General features: G+C 45.7%; 1 protein-coding gene across 1 annotated transcript; it reads right to left on the reverse strand.

Annotated features, from left to right (window-relative positions):
• Positions 1–10,597: 10,597 nt before the first annotated feature.
• LOC131687772 (uncharacterized) lies at positions 10,598–14,581 on the reverse strand. The gene has a single exon (XM_058971865.1). It carries the CDS (start codon positions 14,579–14,581, stop codon positions 10,598–10,600), a length of 3,984 nt encoding a protein of 1,327 aa, XP_058827848.1.
• Between the last annotated feature and the right edge of the window lie 5,160 nt (positions 14,582–19,741).

A 19,741-nucleotide genomic window follows, 5' to 3' on the forward strand; every position in this document is an offset into this window, starting at 1 on the left:
GTGTTCACTTCAAAGACTTCAAGATAATGTGTTCATAGTGAAATTTTTTCTAGAGTTCATGTATTTATCCCTTGGATTAGGCATTGCGTTCAATCGTGAGGTAAATGTTAGATAGTGTATTAATACACAGATCGTCAAGTAATTCACCTAGTAGTAAGATAAAACATTTCTCATATAACTATACTTGTGGCATCCACGAAAGCAACCGCATTTTTGAATCCCAAAACTCTAGCAAAAATTTTACTCTTTTGCAAGATTTAGGTTATACTGGTTATGGTGAAAAATTACTACTTACATTATTTATAAAAAGGATGCAAGGAATCAATATATCGCATAATATACCTATAAAAATAAGGCCACGGCATTAACCATCATTTGCCATTCCTCACACGCCCCCTCTTTCTCTATCTCACTCTCACTCCCCCTCTCTCTCTACCTCTCTCTCTCTCTCTCTCTCTCTCTCTGTACCTCTCTCTCTACCTCTCTCTCTCCCTTCGTGTCCGTGGCAACTGTCACGACTCACATCTACCTTGATATTTCTCTATCCATTTCTAAGTTGTGTGATAAGATCTTCAGCTAATTTGAAATGTTTATTAATATCCAAGCTAAGTTCATGTGTCTGATGTAATTGTAAAGATTTCAGAAAACAAAACTATTTTTTGTCTGCTGTTACCCTATAAATAGTTTTTTGCATTTCAGTGTAGAAGAGCCACTCGTGGAAAAAAGTTTAATAATACATCCTACATGGCAAATAAAATATTTGTAGTCCTGAGAAAATTTGCAAAACATTTGCATTGCGACCGTTCATATACCACGTGGACAAAAAGCTTCGCTTTTGACCCCCTCCGTGGACATGCGTGGACAATTCCTATACCCCTACCCCCTCCCTACGATGTCCACGTGGACTTTCGAAGGTTTTTTCAGGTAGTATTATAAAATTTATTTTTTATATATATTTTTTAGTAAATTTTTCGATGGGTTAGACTACTATGATGCCAAAGGACTTAATGAAAATTGTTCAAGCATCAACAGCAGAATGTCATGTACTTCCTTGGTCTTATATAAAATTTCTATGGAAATATTTCATTTCTGAACAACATGATCATTTATATTTATGTTCTAAAAATTCATCATAAGATCAAAAAAATTCAAGTAACCTATGAATTCGTGGTTCGTAATATCAACACAAGCTTTCAAATTCAAAATTAGATTTGACAAAGTCAAAGAAGATCGGATCAAGTGATCAAGGTGGAACTTTTATGCTCGGATTTTGTTTCGTTCGATATCCCTTGATTATTTTGATGATACTTGTCATCAATGTTTTCAATTTTCACAGATGCATGCAAATTCACACACTATGCTATTATAAATATTTTAACTATTTCGAAATTTTGAAAAAAAATTACGATCCAAATTTGTTTCATTTTCTTACAAAAACAACAATATAATGAAAAGTCCACGTGGACATTTGCCACACCCTCAGCTCCCTCCCCATTTGTCTTATCTGGGTAATATGGATGTTTGACGATGAAAATTTTCAAATGAGACATTCCACGTGCGATATTTAAACTCTTCGTATCTCAATTGAAATTTGAATGAAACATATGCTCAAATATATCATGTGAAAACTAAAAACACCTTTTTGTGATGATATTATTGAAAATGTACATCGTTGTATTGATTCCTTCCGGGACGACGGGTTACCCGCCAGCTATCGACAATATGCGACGTTAGAAACGCGAATGAAGAGTTTGATGAAAGCCAAGAAACGTAGTTACTGGCGCCGGTTCGTTGACGGACTAACGAGAGAAACATCGATGAGCACTCTTTGGAGCACGACCCGGCGTTTGCGAAACCGAAACAGTACTAACGAGAGTGCAGAATATTCAAACCGTTGGATATTCGATTTCGCAAAGAAGGTTTGTCCGGATTCCGCCCCGGCACAGAAGATTTACCGCGCCGCGTCTCTTCACAATAGCGCGAACGAAACACCTTTTTCGATGGTGGAGTTCTCACTTGCTCTCTTGTCGTGTAACAGTAAAGCTCCAGGGCCAGACAGAATCAAATTCTACTCGTTGAAGAATCTGCCAGACTCTGCCAAGAGACGCTTGTTGAATGATTGTTAATAAGTTTCTTGAGGCTAACATTGTCCCACTCGATTGGAGACAAGTGAAGGTCATCGCCATCCAAAAACCAGGAAAACCAGCCTCCGACCACAATTCTTATCGTCCAATCGCAATGCTATCCTGTATCCGGAAGTTGTTCGAGAAAATGATCCTATTCCGCCTCGACAATTGGGTCGAAGCAAATGGCTTACTGTCAGATACACAATTTGGCTTTCGCAAAGGCAAAGGGACGAACGATTGTCTTGCGTTCCTCTCAACCGAAATTCAAATGGCCTATGCTAGCAAAGAGCAGATGGCATCAGTGTTCCTAGATATTAAGGGGGCTTTTGATTCAGTTTCGATCAACATTCTTAAAGAGAAGCTGCACCAGCATGGTCTTTCAGCGACTTTAAACAACTTTTTACTAAACTTGTTGTCGAAAAAGCACATGCATTTTTCGCATGGTGACTTAACGACATCACGACTTAGCTACATGGGCCTTCCCCAGGGCTCATGTCTAAGCCCCCTGTTATACAATTTCTATGTCAACGACATTGATGAATGTCTTGACAATTCCTGCACGTTAAGGCAACTTGCAGACGATGGCGTGGTGTCTGTTACGGGATCCAAAGCTGTCGATCTACAAGGACCATTACAGAATACCGGCGAGGTCTCACCCAGGAAGGAGAGTAGTGGAGCGACGAGTGCTGTATCCGATAGCACCAGTGACCCCCCAGCAGTGGTAGAAAATAGCCCTACCAACGCGCTGGACGGGCCACTATCCGCGATGCGCAAAGTGGTGGAGCAGCTCGATGCAATAATCGAGTTCACTAGCGCAAAACAAAATATTAGCAGGAAGCTGAAACAGAGCCTGCTGATGCTCCGGAAGGCTGTTCGTGTCGCAAGACAGGAACAGCAGGCTTACGCCAAGAGGGTGGAATGTCGGGAGAAGTCCGACAGAGTAACCCAGACAGTGGCCTCCAAGAAGGAGGGAAGAGAGAAGGCCCACATAGGTACCCAGACAGGGGCCCTCCCCTTCCCCTTCTATGGAACAACCATGTCGCTCGAAGCGGCGGCTGAGTTCCCCTCGAAGGGAAAAGGCAAGGGCAAGAGCAAGCGCAAGACGGCGTCGAACGCTAAGCGCCCTAGGAGGTCACCAGGCGAGGGTGAAAAAACCAACACCACACGGCGTGTAACCGTCACGGCCAAACGCCGTTTGGTAAACCGGGGCAAGAATGACCCCGCCGGGCAGAGAGAAGGTACCAGCAACTCGCTGCAACCGGGGCAGGGGGTGTAAACCCCTGGACGCTGGTTACCAAGAAAAAGCCGGCACCGACACCGGATGTACCGCGGCCCGCGAAGAAGGCCAAGGATAGAGGCGAGGCCTTGTGGTTAAAAACCGACAAGGACAAATATGCCGACGTCCTAAAGTCGATGAGGGCGGCCGAAAGCCTCTCGGCCCTCGGGCACGACGTGCGCAGCGTGAGACGCACCAACACGGGAGAAATGCTTCTGGTGCTGAAGCGAGGCGCACAATCTAGTGCAGTGTACAAGGCCTTGGCCCAAGACATCCTGGGTGAAGGTGCCCAGGTCAGGTCGTTAGGGGCGGAAATAACTCTCCAGTGCAAGCATCTGGACGAGTTCACGACCGCAGAAGATGTCGTCGCAGCCGTCAAGGAGCAATGCGACGTAATAATCGATCAGGCCTCTATGCGTTTGAGAGGGGGACTCTCCGGCACCCAAGTAGCCTACCTCAGGCTACTGAAGGCGGATGCCAAAAAGGTTACCGTGAAAGGTAAACTGAAGATCGGCTGGTCGATATGCCCAATTAGCGTACCCCAGCCGCCTTCAGTGGATAGGTGCTATTGGTGCCTTGAGTCCGGCAATAAATCTTTTGAATGTAAGGGCACAGACAGGAGCAAACTATGTCGTCGCTGCGGCGAGGAGGGCATAATGAGCGGGGTTGCACTAACGCGCACAAGTGCCTTATCTGCACCGATAAGAAGCAAGCCCATAAACATGCTATGGGCGGACCTTCGTGTCCCTTCGGTGAGTCAAATAAGAAGAAGCCGTGAACGTCACACAGCTAAATCTTAACCATTGTGCAGCAGCCCAACAGCTGCTGTGGCAGTCGGTCTCGGAGTCGAGGACAGATGTCGCCCTCCTATCAGACCCGTACAGCATCCCTGCCGGCAACGGCAACTGGGTGTCGGACGCGTCTGGAATGGTGGCAATCTGTATAACGGGACGGTTCCCGGTTCAAGAGGTAATACACTCCTCCGCCGAGGGTGTTGCGATTGCCAAGATAAATGGTGTGTTCTATTGCAGCTGCTACGCTCCACCAAGGTGGCCAATAGAACAGTTCAACCAGATGATCGACAGGCTCTCGTCGGACTTAGTGGGCCGGAAATCGGTAGTCATAGCGGGAGACTTTAACGCTTGGGCAGTGGAGTGGGGCAGCCGCTGTACAAATAGCAAGGGTCGCTAATGGAGGCGCTTGCGAAACTCGATACTGTGCTAGCTAATAATGGCTCCGCTAGTACATTCTGTAGGAACGGGGTGGAGGCATGAATTGACGTAACATTTGCCAGCCCGAGTTTGGTTCCAGGCGTGGAATGGAGGGTAGACGAAGGCTACACCCATAGCGATCATTTAGCAATCCGCTTTAGGATCAACCATGGTGTGCAGCATCCGAGGGCGGGAGATCCCTGTCAGGTACGCGGGTGGAAGTCCAATCACTTCGACAGTGAAGCTTTCACCGCGGCCCTGGGACTGGAGGCCAACACCGACAGTCTAAGCGGGGATGCGCTGGTAGCCGTTCTATCACGCGCGTGTGACGCCACTATGCCGAGAAAAACACTGCCAACAAACGGCAGATGCCCGGTATACTGGTGGAGTGCCGAGATTGCAGCTCTACGGTCAGTCTGCCTCAGAGCTAGACGTAGGATGCAAAGAGCTCGCACCGAGGATGCAAGAGAGAACCGCCGTGAAGTGTTTCGAGCTGCGAAATTGGCCCTTAACAAGGCCATTAAAAGCAGCAAGAGAGCGTGTTTCGACAACCTGTGTGAGAGTGCCAACGCGAATCCGTGGGGTGACGCCTACAGGATTGTGATGGCCAAGACCAAAGGGGACTCTTCACCCCCAGAACGGTCTCCGGACCGGTTGGCGACAATTATCGAAGTACTCTTCCCGTCTCGAGCCACAAGCCCCTGGCCACCTGCACTACGAGACAGTGCGGGCACGGCCGAAATGGTGGCTCCAGTGACGAATGAAGAACTACTCGCAGTGACTAAATCCCTAGCAATGAACAAAGCTCCAGGGCCGGATGGAGTTCCAAACAACGCTCTCAAGACAGCGATCATAGCGAACCCGAACATGTTCAGGCTAGCTATGCAGAGATGCCTTGACGAGTGCCGTTTCCCCGATAGATGGAAAAGGCAGAAATTGGTGCTGTTGCCGAAGCCCGGGAAGCCGCCAGGCGACAAATTGGCATACAGACCAACCTGTCTGATCGACACGACTGGCAAACTGCTTGAGAGGATCATCCTCAACAGGCTAACCCCGTACGCGGAAGGTACGGACGGTCTGTCAAGCAACCAGTTTGGCTTTCGGAAGGGTAAGTCCACAGTGGACGCTATCAACTCAGTGATAAATACTGCCGAGATAGCGATCCAACGGAAAAGGCGAGGTATTGGATACTGTGCGTTAGTGACACTTGACGTGAAGAACGCATTCAACAGCGCAAGCTGGGATGCCATCGCGCTCTCGTTACACCGGCTTAGCCTACCGGTGGGTCTGTACCGGATCCTGGAAAGTTACTTCCAGAACCGCGTACTGCTGTACGAGACCGATGCCGGTCAGAAAAGGGTTCCGATTACCGCCGGAGTCCCGCAGGGCTCGATCCTAGGCCCGGTGCTATGGAACCTCATGTATGACGGGGTTCTGAGACTGAAGTTCCCTCCTGGGGTCAAGATCGGCGGCTTTGCTGACGACGTAACCTTGGAGGTCTACGGGGAGTCAATTCCTGAGGTAGAACTAACCGCAGAAAACACGATCAGCACGGTGGAGGAATGGATGAGCGCGAGAGGCCTGGAGCTCGCTCATCATAAGACGGAGGTAGTTATCGTCAACAACCGCAAGTCGGCACAACATGCAGTTATCCCTGTGGGAGAAGTCGCGATCACTTCACAGCGAAGTCTGAAGTCTCTCGGAGTCATCATAGACGACAAGCTGACCTTCGGCAGCCATGTCGACTATACATACACGAGGATGATGTCCAACAGCTCAAAGGTGTGCGCCAGTAGACGTAAGCTACTGGCAGGCGTTGCCGTATCTATGCTCAGGTACGGCGGCCCGCAATGGTCAAGAGCACTGAAGGTAACCAGTTACTTACAGAAACTGGAGAGCACCTACCGCGTGATGTGCCTTAGAGTGATATCTACCTACCGCACGGTATCACACGATGCATCCTGCGTGATAGTGAGCATGATGCCAGTCGGGCTGGTCATTCGGGAAGATGAGGAGTGTTTCGAACTACGTGGAAACAGAGGAGTCTGCGAGCGCACCAGGGTGACCTCTGTCGCCAGATGGCAGCGTGAGTGGGACAACTCCTCGAAAGGTAGGTGGACCCACCGGCTGATACCTAGCATATCAAGCTGGGTGGGAAGACCCCATGGGGATGTTCACTTCCACCTGACACAATTGCTGTCAAGCCATGGCTGTTTCCGACAGTACCTCCACAGGTTCGGGCATGCGGAGGATTCAGTCTGCCCGGACTGCCCAGGTGTAGACGAAACTGCCGAACACATACTGTTCGTATGTCCTCGGTTAGACGTCGAAAGAAGAGCAATACTTGACGTCTGTGGCTGGGACACAACCCCTTATTCAGCGGATGTGTCAATCGGTGGAGAAGTGGAACGCAGTCTCGGCTGCTACCATCCTGATTGCCTGTAGGCTACAGGTAATCTGGCGAACCGAGCAACAGACGACGGGCACGGCTAACTAGTGATTGGTTAGCTGGAGCGAAAAAGGCCAAGCGCAAAAAAGGGAGTGAATGGTCTGTTCACGCCGAAGCAGGTTTGGCGCAGCGACTGGCAACCGCGTAAAGGGTTAACCCAGCCACCCCGAAGCAAGACAGAAGAGTGAGTGTATAGGCGTATAAGTGGACTGCCTCATGCCAAGACGGGAGGGTCGTAGCGTAGTATGTTGGGACTTAGCTATCGATGCCTCATGGCGTGGCAGAGGAGTGAAAGGGTGAGCATCCAAGTCAGTCTCAAACGGCATGTTAAGGGTGACCATAAAAGTCAGCCTCACATGGTATGGTAGAGGCTAGCACAAAAGTAAGCCTAGCAAGGAATGAAAAAAGTGAGCACACAAGTCAGTCTCGCATGGTATGTCAGAAGTGGGGCCTAAGAAAAATGTCCCACATGGGATGCCAGGGGGAGCGACAGAGGTACAATAGAGTGGCACGATTGAGAGTGAACCAGGTGATAGGGTGAGCACCCAAGTCAGCCTCACATGGTATGGGTGGGGCGAGCACAAAAGTAAGCCTAGCAAGGAATGAGTAAGGTGAGCACACAAGTCAGCCTCGCAAGGAACGAAAAAGGTGAGCACAAAAGTCAGCCTCATGTGGAGTGTTTGAGAGTGAATCAAGGTGCGATAGAGAGAGCACCCAAGTAAGCCTCATACAGGACGTATGAACACGTGAGTGAGAGTGAATGAGTACTTTAAGTACAGCCATCCCCCCAGAAGTAATACCGAGAGGTAGTTCCTGGGAGGAACGATGGCGGAGCCCAATGGAGTTTAGTAGGTATTAATGGCAGCGTCACCATTCGAGCCCGACACGCCCCCAGTGCACCCCGTGTGGTAGGTTGGACCCTACCAATAGCAAGTGTACTGGGCTAGGACGTAAAGGTCTTCTCCATAGTAAAAAAAAGCGCTAATGGAGGCGCTTGCGAAACTCCATACTGTGCTAGCTAACAATGGCTCCGCTAGCACATTCCGTAGAAACGGGGTGGAGGCATGAATTGACGTAACATTTGCCAGCCCGAGTTTGGTTCCAGGCGTGGAATGGAGGGTAGACGAAGGCTACACCCATAGCGATCATTTAGCAATCCGCTTTAGGATCAACTATGGTGTGCAGCATCCGAGGGCGGGAGATCCCTGTCAGGTACGCGAGTAGAAGTCCAATTACTTCGACAGCGAAGCTCTCACCGCGGCCCTGGGACTGGAGGCCAACACCGACAGTCTAAGCGGGGATGCGCTGGTAGCCGTTCTATCACGCGCGTGCGACGCCACTATGCCGATAAAAACACTGCCAACAAACGGCAGATGCCCGGTATACTGGTGGAGTGCCGAGATTGCAGCTCTACGATCAGCCTACCTCAGAGCTAGACGTAGGATGCAAAGAGCCCGCACCGAGGATGCAAAAGAGAACCGCCGTGAAGTGTTCCGAGCTGCGAAATTGGCCCTTAACAAGCCCATTAAAAGCAGCAAGAGAGCGTGTTTCGACGACCTGTGTGAGAGTGCCAACGCGAATCCGTGGGGTGACGCCTACAGGATCGTGATGGCCAAGACCAAAGGGGACTCCTCACCCCCAGAACGGTCTCCGGACCGGTTGACGACGATTATCGAAGGACCCGTCTCGAGCCACAAGCCCCTGGCCACCTGCACTACGAGACAGTGCGGGCACGGCCGAAACGGTGGCTCCGGTGACGAATGAAGAACTACTCGCAGTGGCTAAATCCCTAGCAATGAACAAAGCTCCGAACAGCGCTCTCAAGGCAGCGATCATAGCGAACCTGAACATGTTCAGGCTAGCTATGCAGAGATGCCTTGACGAGTGTCGTTTACCCGATAGATGGAAAAGGCAGAAATTGGTGCTGTTGCCGAAGCCCGGGAAGCCGCCAGGTGATCCATCGGCGTACAGACCAATCTGTCTGATCGACACGACTGACAAATTGCTTGAGAGAATTATCCTCATCAGGCTAACCCCGTACGCAGAAGGTACGGACGGCCTGTCAAGCAACCAATTTGGCTTTCGGAAGGGTAAGTCCACAGTGGACGCTTTCAACTCAGTGATAAAGACTGCTGAGATAGCGATCCAACGAAAAAGGCGAGGCATTCGATACTGTGCGTTAGTGACACTGCCAGTCAGAAAAGGGTTCCGATTACCGCCGGAGTCCGGCAGGGCTTGATCCTAAGCCCGGTTCTACCTTGGAGGTCTACGGGGAGTCAATCCCTGAGGTAGAACTAACCGCAGAACACGCGATCAACACGGTGGAGGAATGGATGAGCGCGAGAGGCCTGGAGCTCGCTCATCATAAGACGGAGTTTTGGTTTGGTTTGGTCGTTTTACATCAACTGGTTTATTCGGTTTTACAATCTTAAAAGCTAACCTAGCTAACCTGACTTTACTATTTTATGTACAATCAAGCTGGGAGGAGTCAGTTACAATTCCAAAGTACATAATTATGTACGGATAGCGTAAAAAAGGGAAAACAAATCAATGAATAAGTATGGGTGCATCGGTTGCTATCGGTGCTTGTTAAGCAAGACAGTTTATTTGTCGCCTTGGCATAATAATGACCTAGTGAGAATGTTGCTATAACAAGTGGTGTGACCCAGAATGGTTTAACTGGAATGCACCTATCTGGTTATGCAAGTTGGATTTGAAAACGATCATTCGAGTAATATACGATCTGTGGGAAAATATGAGTGTGGCCTCGTTTCAAGTGGCCTGACTAAAGGATATGTGTTCGGATTACTCGCAAGAAAATCTCTGGAATCTGCCCTTTTCAAAGAAGATCAAAGCTGCAATTTTATTTTGGGTTTTAGTTTTAGTGCACAGTTTTAAATTGATTCACTTACATTTAGTTTCTTTACTTCCTGCTCAACTGACTACAAATGCTTTCCTTTTTTCCTACAATCTGTCGACCGCCTCTCAATCTGTATATCTCTGTAATCCGCAATTATTTATTTATTAATGTTCTTTAGATTTATAGGTCATCTCACCTTAACTCTTTCAATTCAGCACAAACTATTTTATTTCATTTAGCTTAAATCTTAAATATTTCAGTAAATTTCCAAATCTATTTTTTCGCTATCAACTTTCCAACTAATCATCTGACAGTTACTTTGTTTTCTTTTTCTTCTGCTATCTTTTTCCATCACACTTCTCACCCATGTAGCACATTTCTCGCACCGATCGCCGGCAGTGTTGCCACGGTTGTTGTTCCGAACAATTCCCCGGCCCGTAATCCTGGTCCAGCGCAAGTTTCTGGTCCAGCGTTACCACCATTAATCTCCAACACCGCTAAGTTTACTGCCGCGCGTTTGAATACACCGCTCTTGGTGCGTATCCAAGCCTGACGTGCTCTTCCATCTCCGGAGACTATTGGCTGCTCAGCTATCCCTCGAACCCATGACTTCCGGTTTGCCCCCTCAACAACGTAGACCAAATCCCCTGTTTTCAATGGCTTTGACTCCTCAAACTACTTCGTTCTTTGATTCACTGACGGTACGTATTCCTTAACCCACCTCTTCCACATCTCGTCTGCAATTTGTTGGGACCGTTTGTAGGAATCCCGCAAGGCTTCTGCTGCATTTACTGGAGGTGGGGTTGCATGTGGTTCATTTGGAGAAACGCCCCGCAAGAAATTGTGTGGAGTTAGTGCGTCTGCTTCCAGTGACTGCTCTGAATTATAGATGAGTGGACGAGAATTCACCATCTCTTCCGCTTCAATAATGGACGTCTGCAAAATTTCGTCAGTCACTCGCCGACCGTCGTTCAACGCCTCCAGTGCGTCCTTGATGGACCGAACAAGCCGCTCCCACACACCACCCATATGCGGTGTGGCGGGTGGATTAAACGTCCATTTAGTTCTCGCATTCGTGAATTCGTCGGCACAATCCAGTCCAATGGTTTGCATCATGCTAATGACTTCTTTACTCGTTCCTCGCAAATTCGTGCCGTTGTCCGAGAAGAATTCGCTGGGAGGTCCTCTACGACACACAAACCGTCGAATCGTCATCAAGCATGACTGCGTCGTCAAACTATGCGCCACTTCTACATGCACGGCTCTAACTACCATACAGGTGAACAATACGACCCACCGCTTTTCCTTTCTGCGACCGACCGTTACCTCGAATGGACCCAGATAGTCGACTCCAACATGGCTGAATGGTCGAATATTTGGAGTCAACCTTTGTACCGGCAATGGTGCCATCCGTGGAGCTTGTGGACGACTGCGGCGCACCCTGCACCATTGACATGACGTTGACACTTTCCGTATTACTGCATTGACTTTTGGTATGTGAAACCGCTGCTTCAACTCGTTCTTAACTGTTTCCCTATACATGTGGCCAAACCTTTCATGATAGTGTTGCACTATCAACTTCGCAATCGGATGATCATCCGGTACGATGATTGGAAATCGCAAGTCAAAGGGGAGGAACTCCGCATTCGCCGCGCGCCCTTCCATGCGAATCAGCCCATCTTCTTCGATCAGAGGAGTCAGCCTGTATAGCACACTTGATTTTTCGATAGTCAGCCACTCGCTGATTGGCCGCTCCTTGTTGCGCAGCAAAACCGCCAACTCGTCCCTGTAAGCATCTAGCTGTGCTATCTTCAATAGTGCTCGTTCTGCTTTCTGATATTCCTCCTGCTGTAATGGTACACGCCTTGATGGAATTGTACATGTGACCATCAACTTTCTCTGATTTGGCGTTGCTTTCAGCGTTTCAATCGGCAATCCCTCGGACTTTTTCCGACAATTCGTCGCGAATCGATGCACCGTAGCCATGGTTCGGACAAGCACGGTCCACTTGGAAAATCGACGGAAGTCGATGAAACTTTCCGGTACAACTACGTCTTGCAGAAGTAGATGGACCCGTAGCTCCTCTGTCGTATTTGCTGGTGGCAAGTTCTTCATTGGCCAATCTTCCACTGCCTGGTACAAAAACCTTGGACTGTTAACCCATGTACTGTCTGAGAGAAGATCGAAGTCGTTACTCCATTTGGTTAACTGATCAGCTACATTCAACTTCGTTGGTACCCAAAACCATTCTGTGAGTTTCGTTAGGCTCAGGATCTCTCCAATTCTGAACCCAACAAATTGCTTGTATCTGCGTTGATCGGACCGGATCCAAGACAGCACTGTCTGCGAATCGGTCCAAATAAACTGTTTGTTAATTTGGAAGCTATGACTTTCGTGCACCGTTCGTACTAAACGCGCTCCTAAAACTGCACCTAGAAGCTCCAACCGTGGGATCGATACTTGCTTTAGTGGGGCCACTTTCGCGCGGCTCATCACCAAAGCACACTTAACTTCACCTCTGATTACTGCTCGCAAATACGCCACACAACCGTAAGCTGTCTCACTAGCATCTGTGAAGATATGAAGCTGCATATCCTCAATTTCGCTTGCCTTTGCAGCACCGAAATAGGATCGCGGAACTTTAAACCGTTCAATGCTCGATAGCAATTGCGACCAACGAATCCATTTCTGGTAGGACACGTCGTCTATAAGATCGTCCCATTGGCAACCCGTTCGCCAAATATCTTGTACCAACATCCTTCCCAGCACTGTGAATGGCGACAAAAGCCCTAGCGGGTCGAAGAGGGACATCACACAACTGAGTACTTTCCTTTTAGTCGGTCGGGAACGGCTTTGCACAACTTCTTGAAGTCCAACGTTAGACGATGTGGCAAACAAAAATACATCTTGTTTCGGATTCCACATGATACCTAAAATACGTTCGTAATCCGTATCTTTATTCTGGTTGAAATATACCGTCCTGCTTGCATTCCTTTCACCCATTTCCTTCAAAAACGCATTGGAGTTTGACACCCAATTCCTGATGTGGAATCCGCCCTGGTAGTGGATATGCTGAACCTCCTTTGCATTTCTAATTGCGTCCGCTTCCGTGTCTACGCTGTCGTAATAATCGTCTACGTAGTGACGATAAATAATCGCCTTCGCAGCGTCAGGAAACTCGTCCAAGAATTGCTCAGCATTTGCATTCTTTACGAATTGTGCTGAGCAAGGCGAGCATGTCGAGCCGAAGGTGAGCACATCCATCACATATACCTGTGGTGGTTCATCCAGATTAGAACGGAACAGAAATCGTTGTGCAGATTTATCTTCAGGTCTGACTTTGATCTGGTGGTACATTTCGGCAATGTCTCCTCCGAACGCTACCGGCCGTTCCCGAAAACTGCAAAGCACTCTCGAAAGAGAAACCAGTAGATCTGGTCCCTTTAGCAACTCCGTATTCAACGATACTCCCTCGACAGATGCTGCAGCATCCCATACTAAGCGGACCTTGTCAGGCTTTCGAGGGTTCAAAACTACCTTGAGCGGCAAGTACCAAACAGCTGACCGTAGTATTTCCGTCAACTCTTGCATCGTTGCTCGGTGTGCGTACCCTTTGACTTGGTATTCACTAATTTGCTTACACACGTTCTGCTTCAATTTGGGGTCTCTTTCCAGCTTTCTCTCCAACGCCTTCATCCTACGTACAGCCATCGGATAACTGTCAGGAAAACATCTTTCGTCCTCTCGCCACAGGAGTCCTGTTTGAAAACGATCACCGACCCGAGTCGTTGTTGATTGTAGGATCGCTTGAGCTCGTTGGTCCTCCACTGACTCCGGTACTCTGAAAGAGGTGACTCCTGCTTCATCTAGCGCGTACTGCATCCGGATCATATCATGCAGTTCCTGATTAGTTGCTGGTTTTATTGAATGAAGATTGAGGAACGTTTCAGCACTTGATTTTCGATGTCCCGGACCATATACTGTACAACCCAACTTCGACCGCACGGCAATTGGCTCATCATCTTTACCAACTCGTGACTCTAGCGGTGCGAAAAGATGCAAATTATCAAGCCCTATCAAGATTGCCGGCTCTTCCGACGAATGATCGGCCACCGGTATGCCAGCCAGATGCAGATACCACGCCGAAACATCAGCAAACCGCATACTTTGTTTCGGTAACACTAGTTCCGACACTGTACGTACGTTTTCTAGTGCAAATAGCTCCTTTCCCTCATTCACTGACTGTTTCAGCTTAATTTTACGCGAGCCATTCTCGTGGCGTCTGATATCACCAGTCCATTTCACTAGTAGTGGTTCAGCTTCACCCTTCGCCTTCAACTGCTTAGCTATTCTCTCGTCTATTAGCGTGCTGGATGAACCTTCATCTAGAAATGCTACAGTTTTGACACTTATCTTTCCTACGATCAGCGTCACTGGTACCATACGAAATATCACTGCACTATACACGTTCTTGTGTGAGTTACACGCCACTTCCATCAACTGCACCGACTCTTCCCTCCGATGCAACAAGTAGTGATGAGTTCCGCCGCAGTGTTTCACAGTACAGCGCCAGTTGCAACGATTATTGCCGTGATTATTCAAGCAGAGACCACATAGTTTTAGCTTGTCAATTGCTTTCAAGCGTTCAGCCACGGACATTTTCTTAAAATCGTCGCAAAATCGAATCTTGTGGTCAGTACGCCGGCAGATCCAGCACGGCTTGTTGGCCTTCGCTACTGGCGCTTCTTCTTGTTATTTAGACGTATCGTCGTGGAAGTGAATAAACTCTTTCCGGGATTTGTCTTTCCCTTTAGGTACCACCTCGTTCCGCGACCAAGGAGAAAGATCGGATACTTCAGACACTTCCGAGACTATGTCTTGCATGAAAGCAGAGAACATTTTCAATGAGGCCCCACGTTTGTCTCGTTTATATCTCACCCAATCCAGTTTATAGCTGGTTGGAAGCCTTTCCACCAGTTCATCAGCCAGCATAGGATTGCTAAAATGCTTTCTGAGTCCCGCAGCCTCCAAATGATCGCAAAGTTGCTTCACCGTAATTCCAAAATAGATGAAGGATTCTAAACGATCGACTCTGAGTGCGGGTGCGTTGCGCACTTTCATCGTCAGCGTCTTGAGCAGCTTCTGTGGTTTGCCAAATAAGTTACGCAAATCTTCGATGACATCTGGAACGGACTCTGGGAGAACCAATCTGCTTCGAACCGCTTCCAGCGCATTTCCCCGCAAACTGTCCTGTAACCTTTTCAGGTTGTCAATATTTGTGAACCCACAAGCAGCTGTTGTGTACTCAAAGCTGCTTATGAACAATGGCCACACTTCCGCTTCTCCACTGAACGTTGGAAGATGTTTCGATACTCCCTGCCGAGCCAGCCGCTGATCTTTCGTCAACTTGACTATTTGTAGCCCCGACCGTTTCCGTTGCTTTTCTTTGAATCGATAATACTTGGGATTCGTATTGAAGTTTCCACCTTTTCCGCTTCCAAATCACCCTCTTCTTCCAATTCTTCGTATTCCTCTTGCGATTCGTCGTCTTCTTCCGACTCATCCTCGTCGTCTTCGCGATCTTCTTTATCCTGTACGGAAGCCTTATCATCCCGTTTTCCAACGGATGGACTTTTACCTTTCGGGTAAGCCCCTAGAATGTCTCCCTTTTGTTGCAACTTATTTGGCTTCAGGTCTGAGAGCCAGGTTTTTACTTTCTCTTTCGCAAAGGCTACTGAACCAGTTTGACTAGTTCCGCAATTTAGACCGGCTGCACCAGCCTGTAGTTGTTCGTGGCTACTGCACCGGTCGGTTTTTCTTCATCGGTGACTTCATTACCACCAGATTGCTTAACTTTATGTAAACTAATGTTTATTTTCTGCCGTATTGTATCCCGCTTCTTGACGAACTCTTGTTCCGCAGTCAGCTGACGATCCAGTAACTCCTGCTCTTGTTTTAGCTGAAGATCGTGCATCTCTCGCTCTAATCGAAGTTCCTGTTCGCGCATCTCCTTTTCAAGCCGCAACTGCTTCTCCATAAATGTTCGTTTCATTTCGAGGCGCTTCGCTCGAAGTTCCATTTCCGCCAATAGGGTTTCCTCCCTCGCTTGCCGTTCCTTCTCTATTTGCTCAACATGTTTTGCAACAGAGGAACCTGTGCTGCGAACGGAGTCCATTTCGCTCTTCGATGAGCCTTTCTTCTGGCCCCTTTTCGGCTTTGGAACCCGCAACAGAGCATCTCGCAAGTTAGTGCACTTCGAGCAATACCACTCAACTTCAGCCACTGCTTCAGTGACTCCAGCGCACTTGAAATGGGCCCATAACTTGCACTCATTGCAACTTACCATATGGTAATCGTCGGACTCAGGACCGCCACACATCAGGCAATTCGCCAATGACTCATCCATATCAGGAGCATTTGAAGCCATTTTTGAGGTTAGCTCGGAGTAAATCTTTGATTTTGTTCGGATTACTCGCAAGAAAATCTCTGGAATCTGCCCTTTTCAAAGCAGATCAAAGCTGCAATTTTATTTTAGGTTTTAGTTTTAGTGTACAGTTTTAAATTGATTCACTTACATTTAGTTTCTTTACTTCCTGCTCAACTGCTACAATTCTAATGAATATTACAAATATGTTGTGTTTTTATGTTTTAACCGAATTTTACAGTTTTTCTGAGTGAGGCTCGGAAAAACTTCACCTACTTTCATGGCCATTATTTTTTTATATCTTCCTTTTTTTGTATGAAAGTTAGGCTCAGTGGATCGAATTTTACTCTATTGTATGCTATATAATTTTACTATATTATACATTTATTATATTTTTGTATGAAATTGATAATGTGTTCGTTAGTATTGTGCTTTGTTGCTTGAGTAGCCTAAATAATATTGCTTTGCTGTTTTTTTCATTCTCCTTTAATAAGTCTGTTTTTGTGTACAATGATCCTTTGTTTAGTTATTTTGTTTTCAATTTCACAATTTGTATCTAGTATTTTTATAATGGTGTAGGGACCTATATAGAATGGGTCTAATTTTTTTCTATTTTCGTTTTTTAAATATACTATATCTCCTATGTTGATTATTAATGGGTTTGTTGGTATGTGTATAATATCTTGTCTTGAATGTTCATCCTTTTCTAATCTTTGTTTCGCTATTGCGTTTGATTTTTCTAACTTGTATTTTAATTCTGTGCTATATAAGTCTAAATTGTACATTGGTGTTATTGTTGTTGGGTAATTTTTTTGTGGTAATTTTGCTTTGTTGCCAAAAATTAGTTCATATGGAGTGAATTTATGATCTGAGTGTGGGGTAGTGTTATAAGAAAATGCGTAATATGGTATCCATTCGTCCCAATCGGAATGGTGTTCATTTACGAATGATCGTAGATATTCGTTTAAACATCTATGATTTCTCTCCAATGATCCGATTGTTTGGGGGTGGTATGCTGTAGCGAATGTTTGTTTTATTTGTAGGTATTTACAAATCTGTTCAAGTACTTCGTTTTTATACTCGGTTCCTTGATCTGATTTGAGTTCCAGAAATTTTCCGTATATTAATATGAATTTCTCTACTAGATTTTTTGCTATTATGTTTGCTTCTTTGGTTTGTGTGGGTATTACTACGATGTATTTAGTTAATTCACATTGTATCGTTATTGCGTAACGATTATTGTTGATTGTTTTTGGTAATGGACCTATTGTATCTATGGATATTATTTCGAATGGTTTTGATGGTGTATTGGTTATTATTTGTTTTTCTTTGGTATGTTTTATTATTTTGTTCTTTTTTCACGATTCACAGGCCTTTATAAATCTAGAAATAGATCCTTTCATGTCCTTCCAATTGTAATATTCTCTTATTTTCAGGTACAGTCGATGCTGTCCTATGTGCCCTCTCGTAGGGGTTTTATGGTGGTTTTTTAATATGTACTGTATCTCCACAAGATCACTAATGAACTTGGGTGGTTGATACATTATTATCTGTATATTTTTAATTGTTTGTTTCGCTAGCGCTTTAAATGTTTCTATGGGTACCTCTTTAAATATTGTTTCGTTGTTTGCTATAGCGATTTTCTTTATTTGCATCTTATTCATTTCTTGTTACAATGCTGAAAGTGTGAACTCTAGAGTTCTTCTTCCACTTATATATGTTATGATTCTGTTTATCATTTTTTTCATTTGCGCGTCTTTGTATATATTGGATATTAAATAGTTATTTTCTACCGTTATTCTTAGTTTAGGTAAGTTTCTTGTTTCGGTCGGGTTTTCAGTCGTATAGATAGTGAGGTGATCAGTCTCTCTACCTTTCGTCTTTTGTCCATTGTCGTTAAGTAATTTATAGTTGTTGTTCATATTATTATTGTTGTTAATATTATTCTTTACATTATCGTTAATATTATTATTATTATAGGTATTACTATTATTGTTATCGCTATTTTTTTAATTTTCTTGTCATGGACCTGGTGTTGACAGTAAGTACGTTTAAGGCTTTCAATTCGTCTGAGGTTGCAACAATTCTGGATAAGGCATCCGCTGTAGCGTTGCTTTTACCAGGAATGTATTCTATATTAAAGTCGAATTCTTCTTAATCTAGTCTCATTCTAGTGAGTTTGGTGATTGGGTTTTTCATATTAAATAAAAATACTAATGGTCTATGGTCTGTTCTGACCGTCAATTTTCTTCCGTATAGGTAAGGTTTGAAATAATTTATTCCCCAGTGTATTCCTGTTAGTTTCCTTAGTATTGTCGATTTATTTTTCTCTCCTGGAGTGAAGCTTTTGCTCGCGAAAGCTATGGGTAAGTTGTTTCCATTTTTAATTTGGGATAAAACTGCTCCGCATCCTACGTCTGATGCGTCAGTTGTTAGTATAAACGGTTGAGCAAAGTCAGGGTATTGAAGTAGTTTTGGTGAGATTAGGTGTGATTTTAGTGTGTTAAAGGCGTTTTGGCATTCATTTGTCCAAACGAACTGTTTATTTTTCTTTAGAAGTTGATTTAGTGGGTGTGCTATTGTTGCAAAGTTTTGCACAAATTCGCGGTAATAGTTACAAAAAGCTACAAATCGTCTACAGTTGTCACTATTTTTGGGTATAGGGTAGTTGTTAATAGTGTCGAATTTGGAACTATCTGGTAGTATTCCATTTCATAATTTATTCCCCAGTGTATTCCTGTTAGTTTCCTTAGTATTGTCGATTTATTTTTCTCTCCTGGAGTGAAGCTTTTGCTCGCGAAAGCTATGGGTAAGTTGTTTCCATTTTTAATTTGGGATAAAACTGCTCCGCATCCTACGTCTGATGCGTCAGTTGTTAGTATAAACGGTTGAGCAAAGTCAGGGTATTGAAGTAGTTTTGGTGAGATTAGGTGTGATTTTAGTGTGTTAAAGGCGTTTTGGCATTCATTTGTCCAAACGAACTGTTTATTTTTCTTTAGAAGTTGATTTAGTGGGTGTGCTATTGTTGCAAAGTTTTGCACAAATTCGCGGTAATAGTTACAAAAAGCTACAAATCGTCTACAGTTGTCACTATTTTTGGGTATAGGGTAGTTGTTAATAGTGTCGAATTTGGAACTATCTGGTAGTATTCCATTATCTGTAATTTTGTGTCCTAGATACGTCACTTCTGTATTGAAATGCATTTTTGGGGATTTAATTTTAGATTATATTTTCTGATTCTGTCGAAGACTTTTGCTAAATTTTGCAAGTGGTGTTGGATGGAACATCCAATAACAATTATGTCATCGATATAGACGAATGCATGTTCTGGTGTTAGTCCAGCCATTGCGATTGTCATCATTCTCTGAAAACTGTTTGGGCTAATATTTAATCCG

Source organism: Topomyia yanbarensis, chromosome 3, assembly GCF_030247195.1.
Source record: "Topomyia yanbarensis strain Yona2022 chromosome 3, ASM3024719v1, whole genome shotgun sequence".
Classification (NCBI taxonomy): domain Eukaryota; kingdom Metazoa; phylum Arthropoda; class Insecta; order Diptera; family Culicidae; genus Topomyia; species Topomyia yanbarensis.

Excerpts from the sequence above, each read along its gene's own strand:
- LOC131687772 (XM_058971865.1), bottom strand. The coding sequence starts at position 14,581 with ATGTCCGTGGCTGAACGCTTGAAAGCAATTGACAAGCTAAAACTATGT.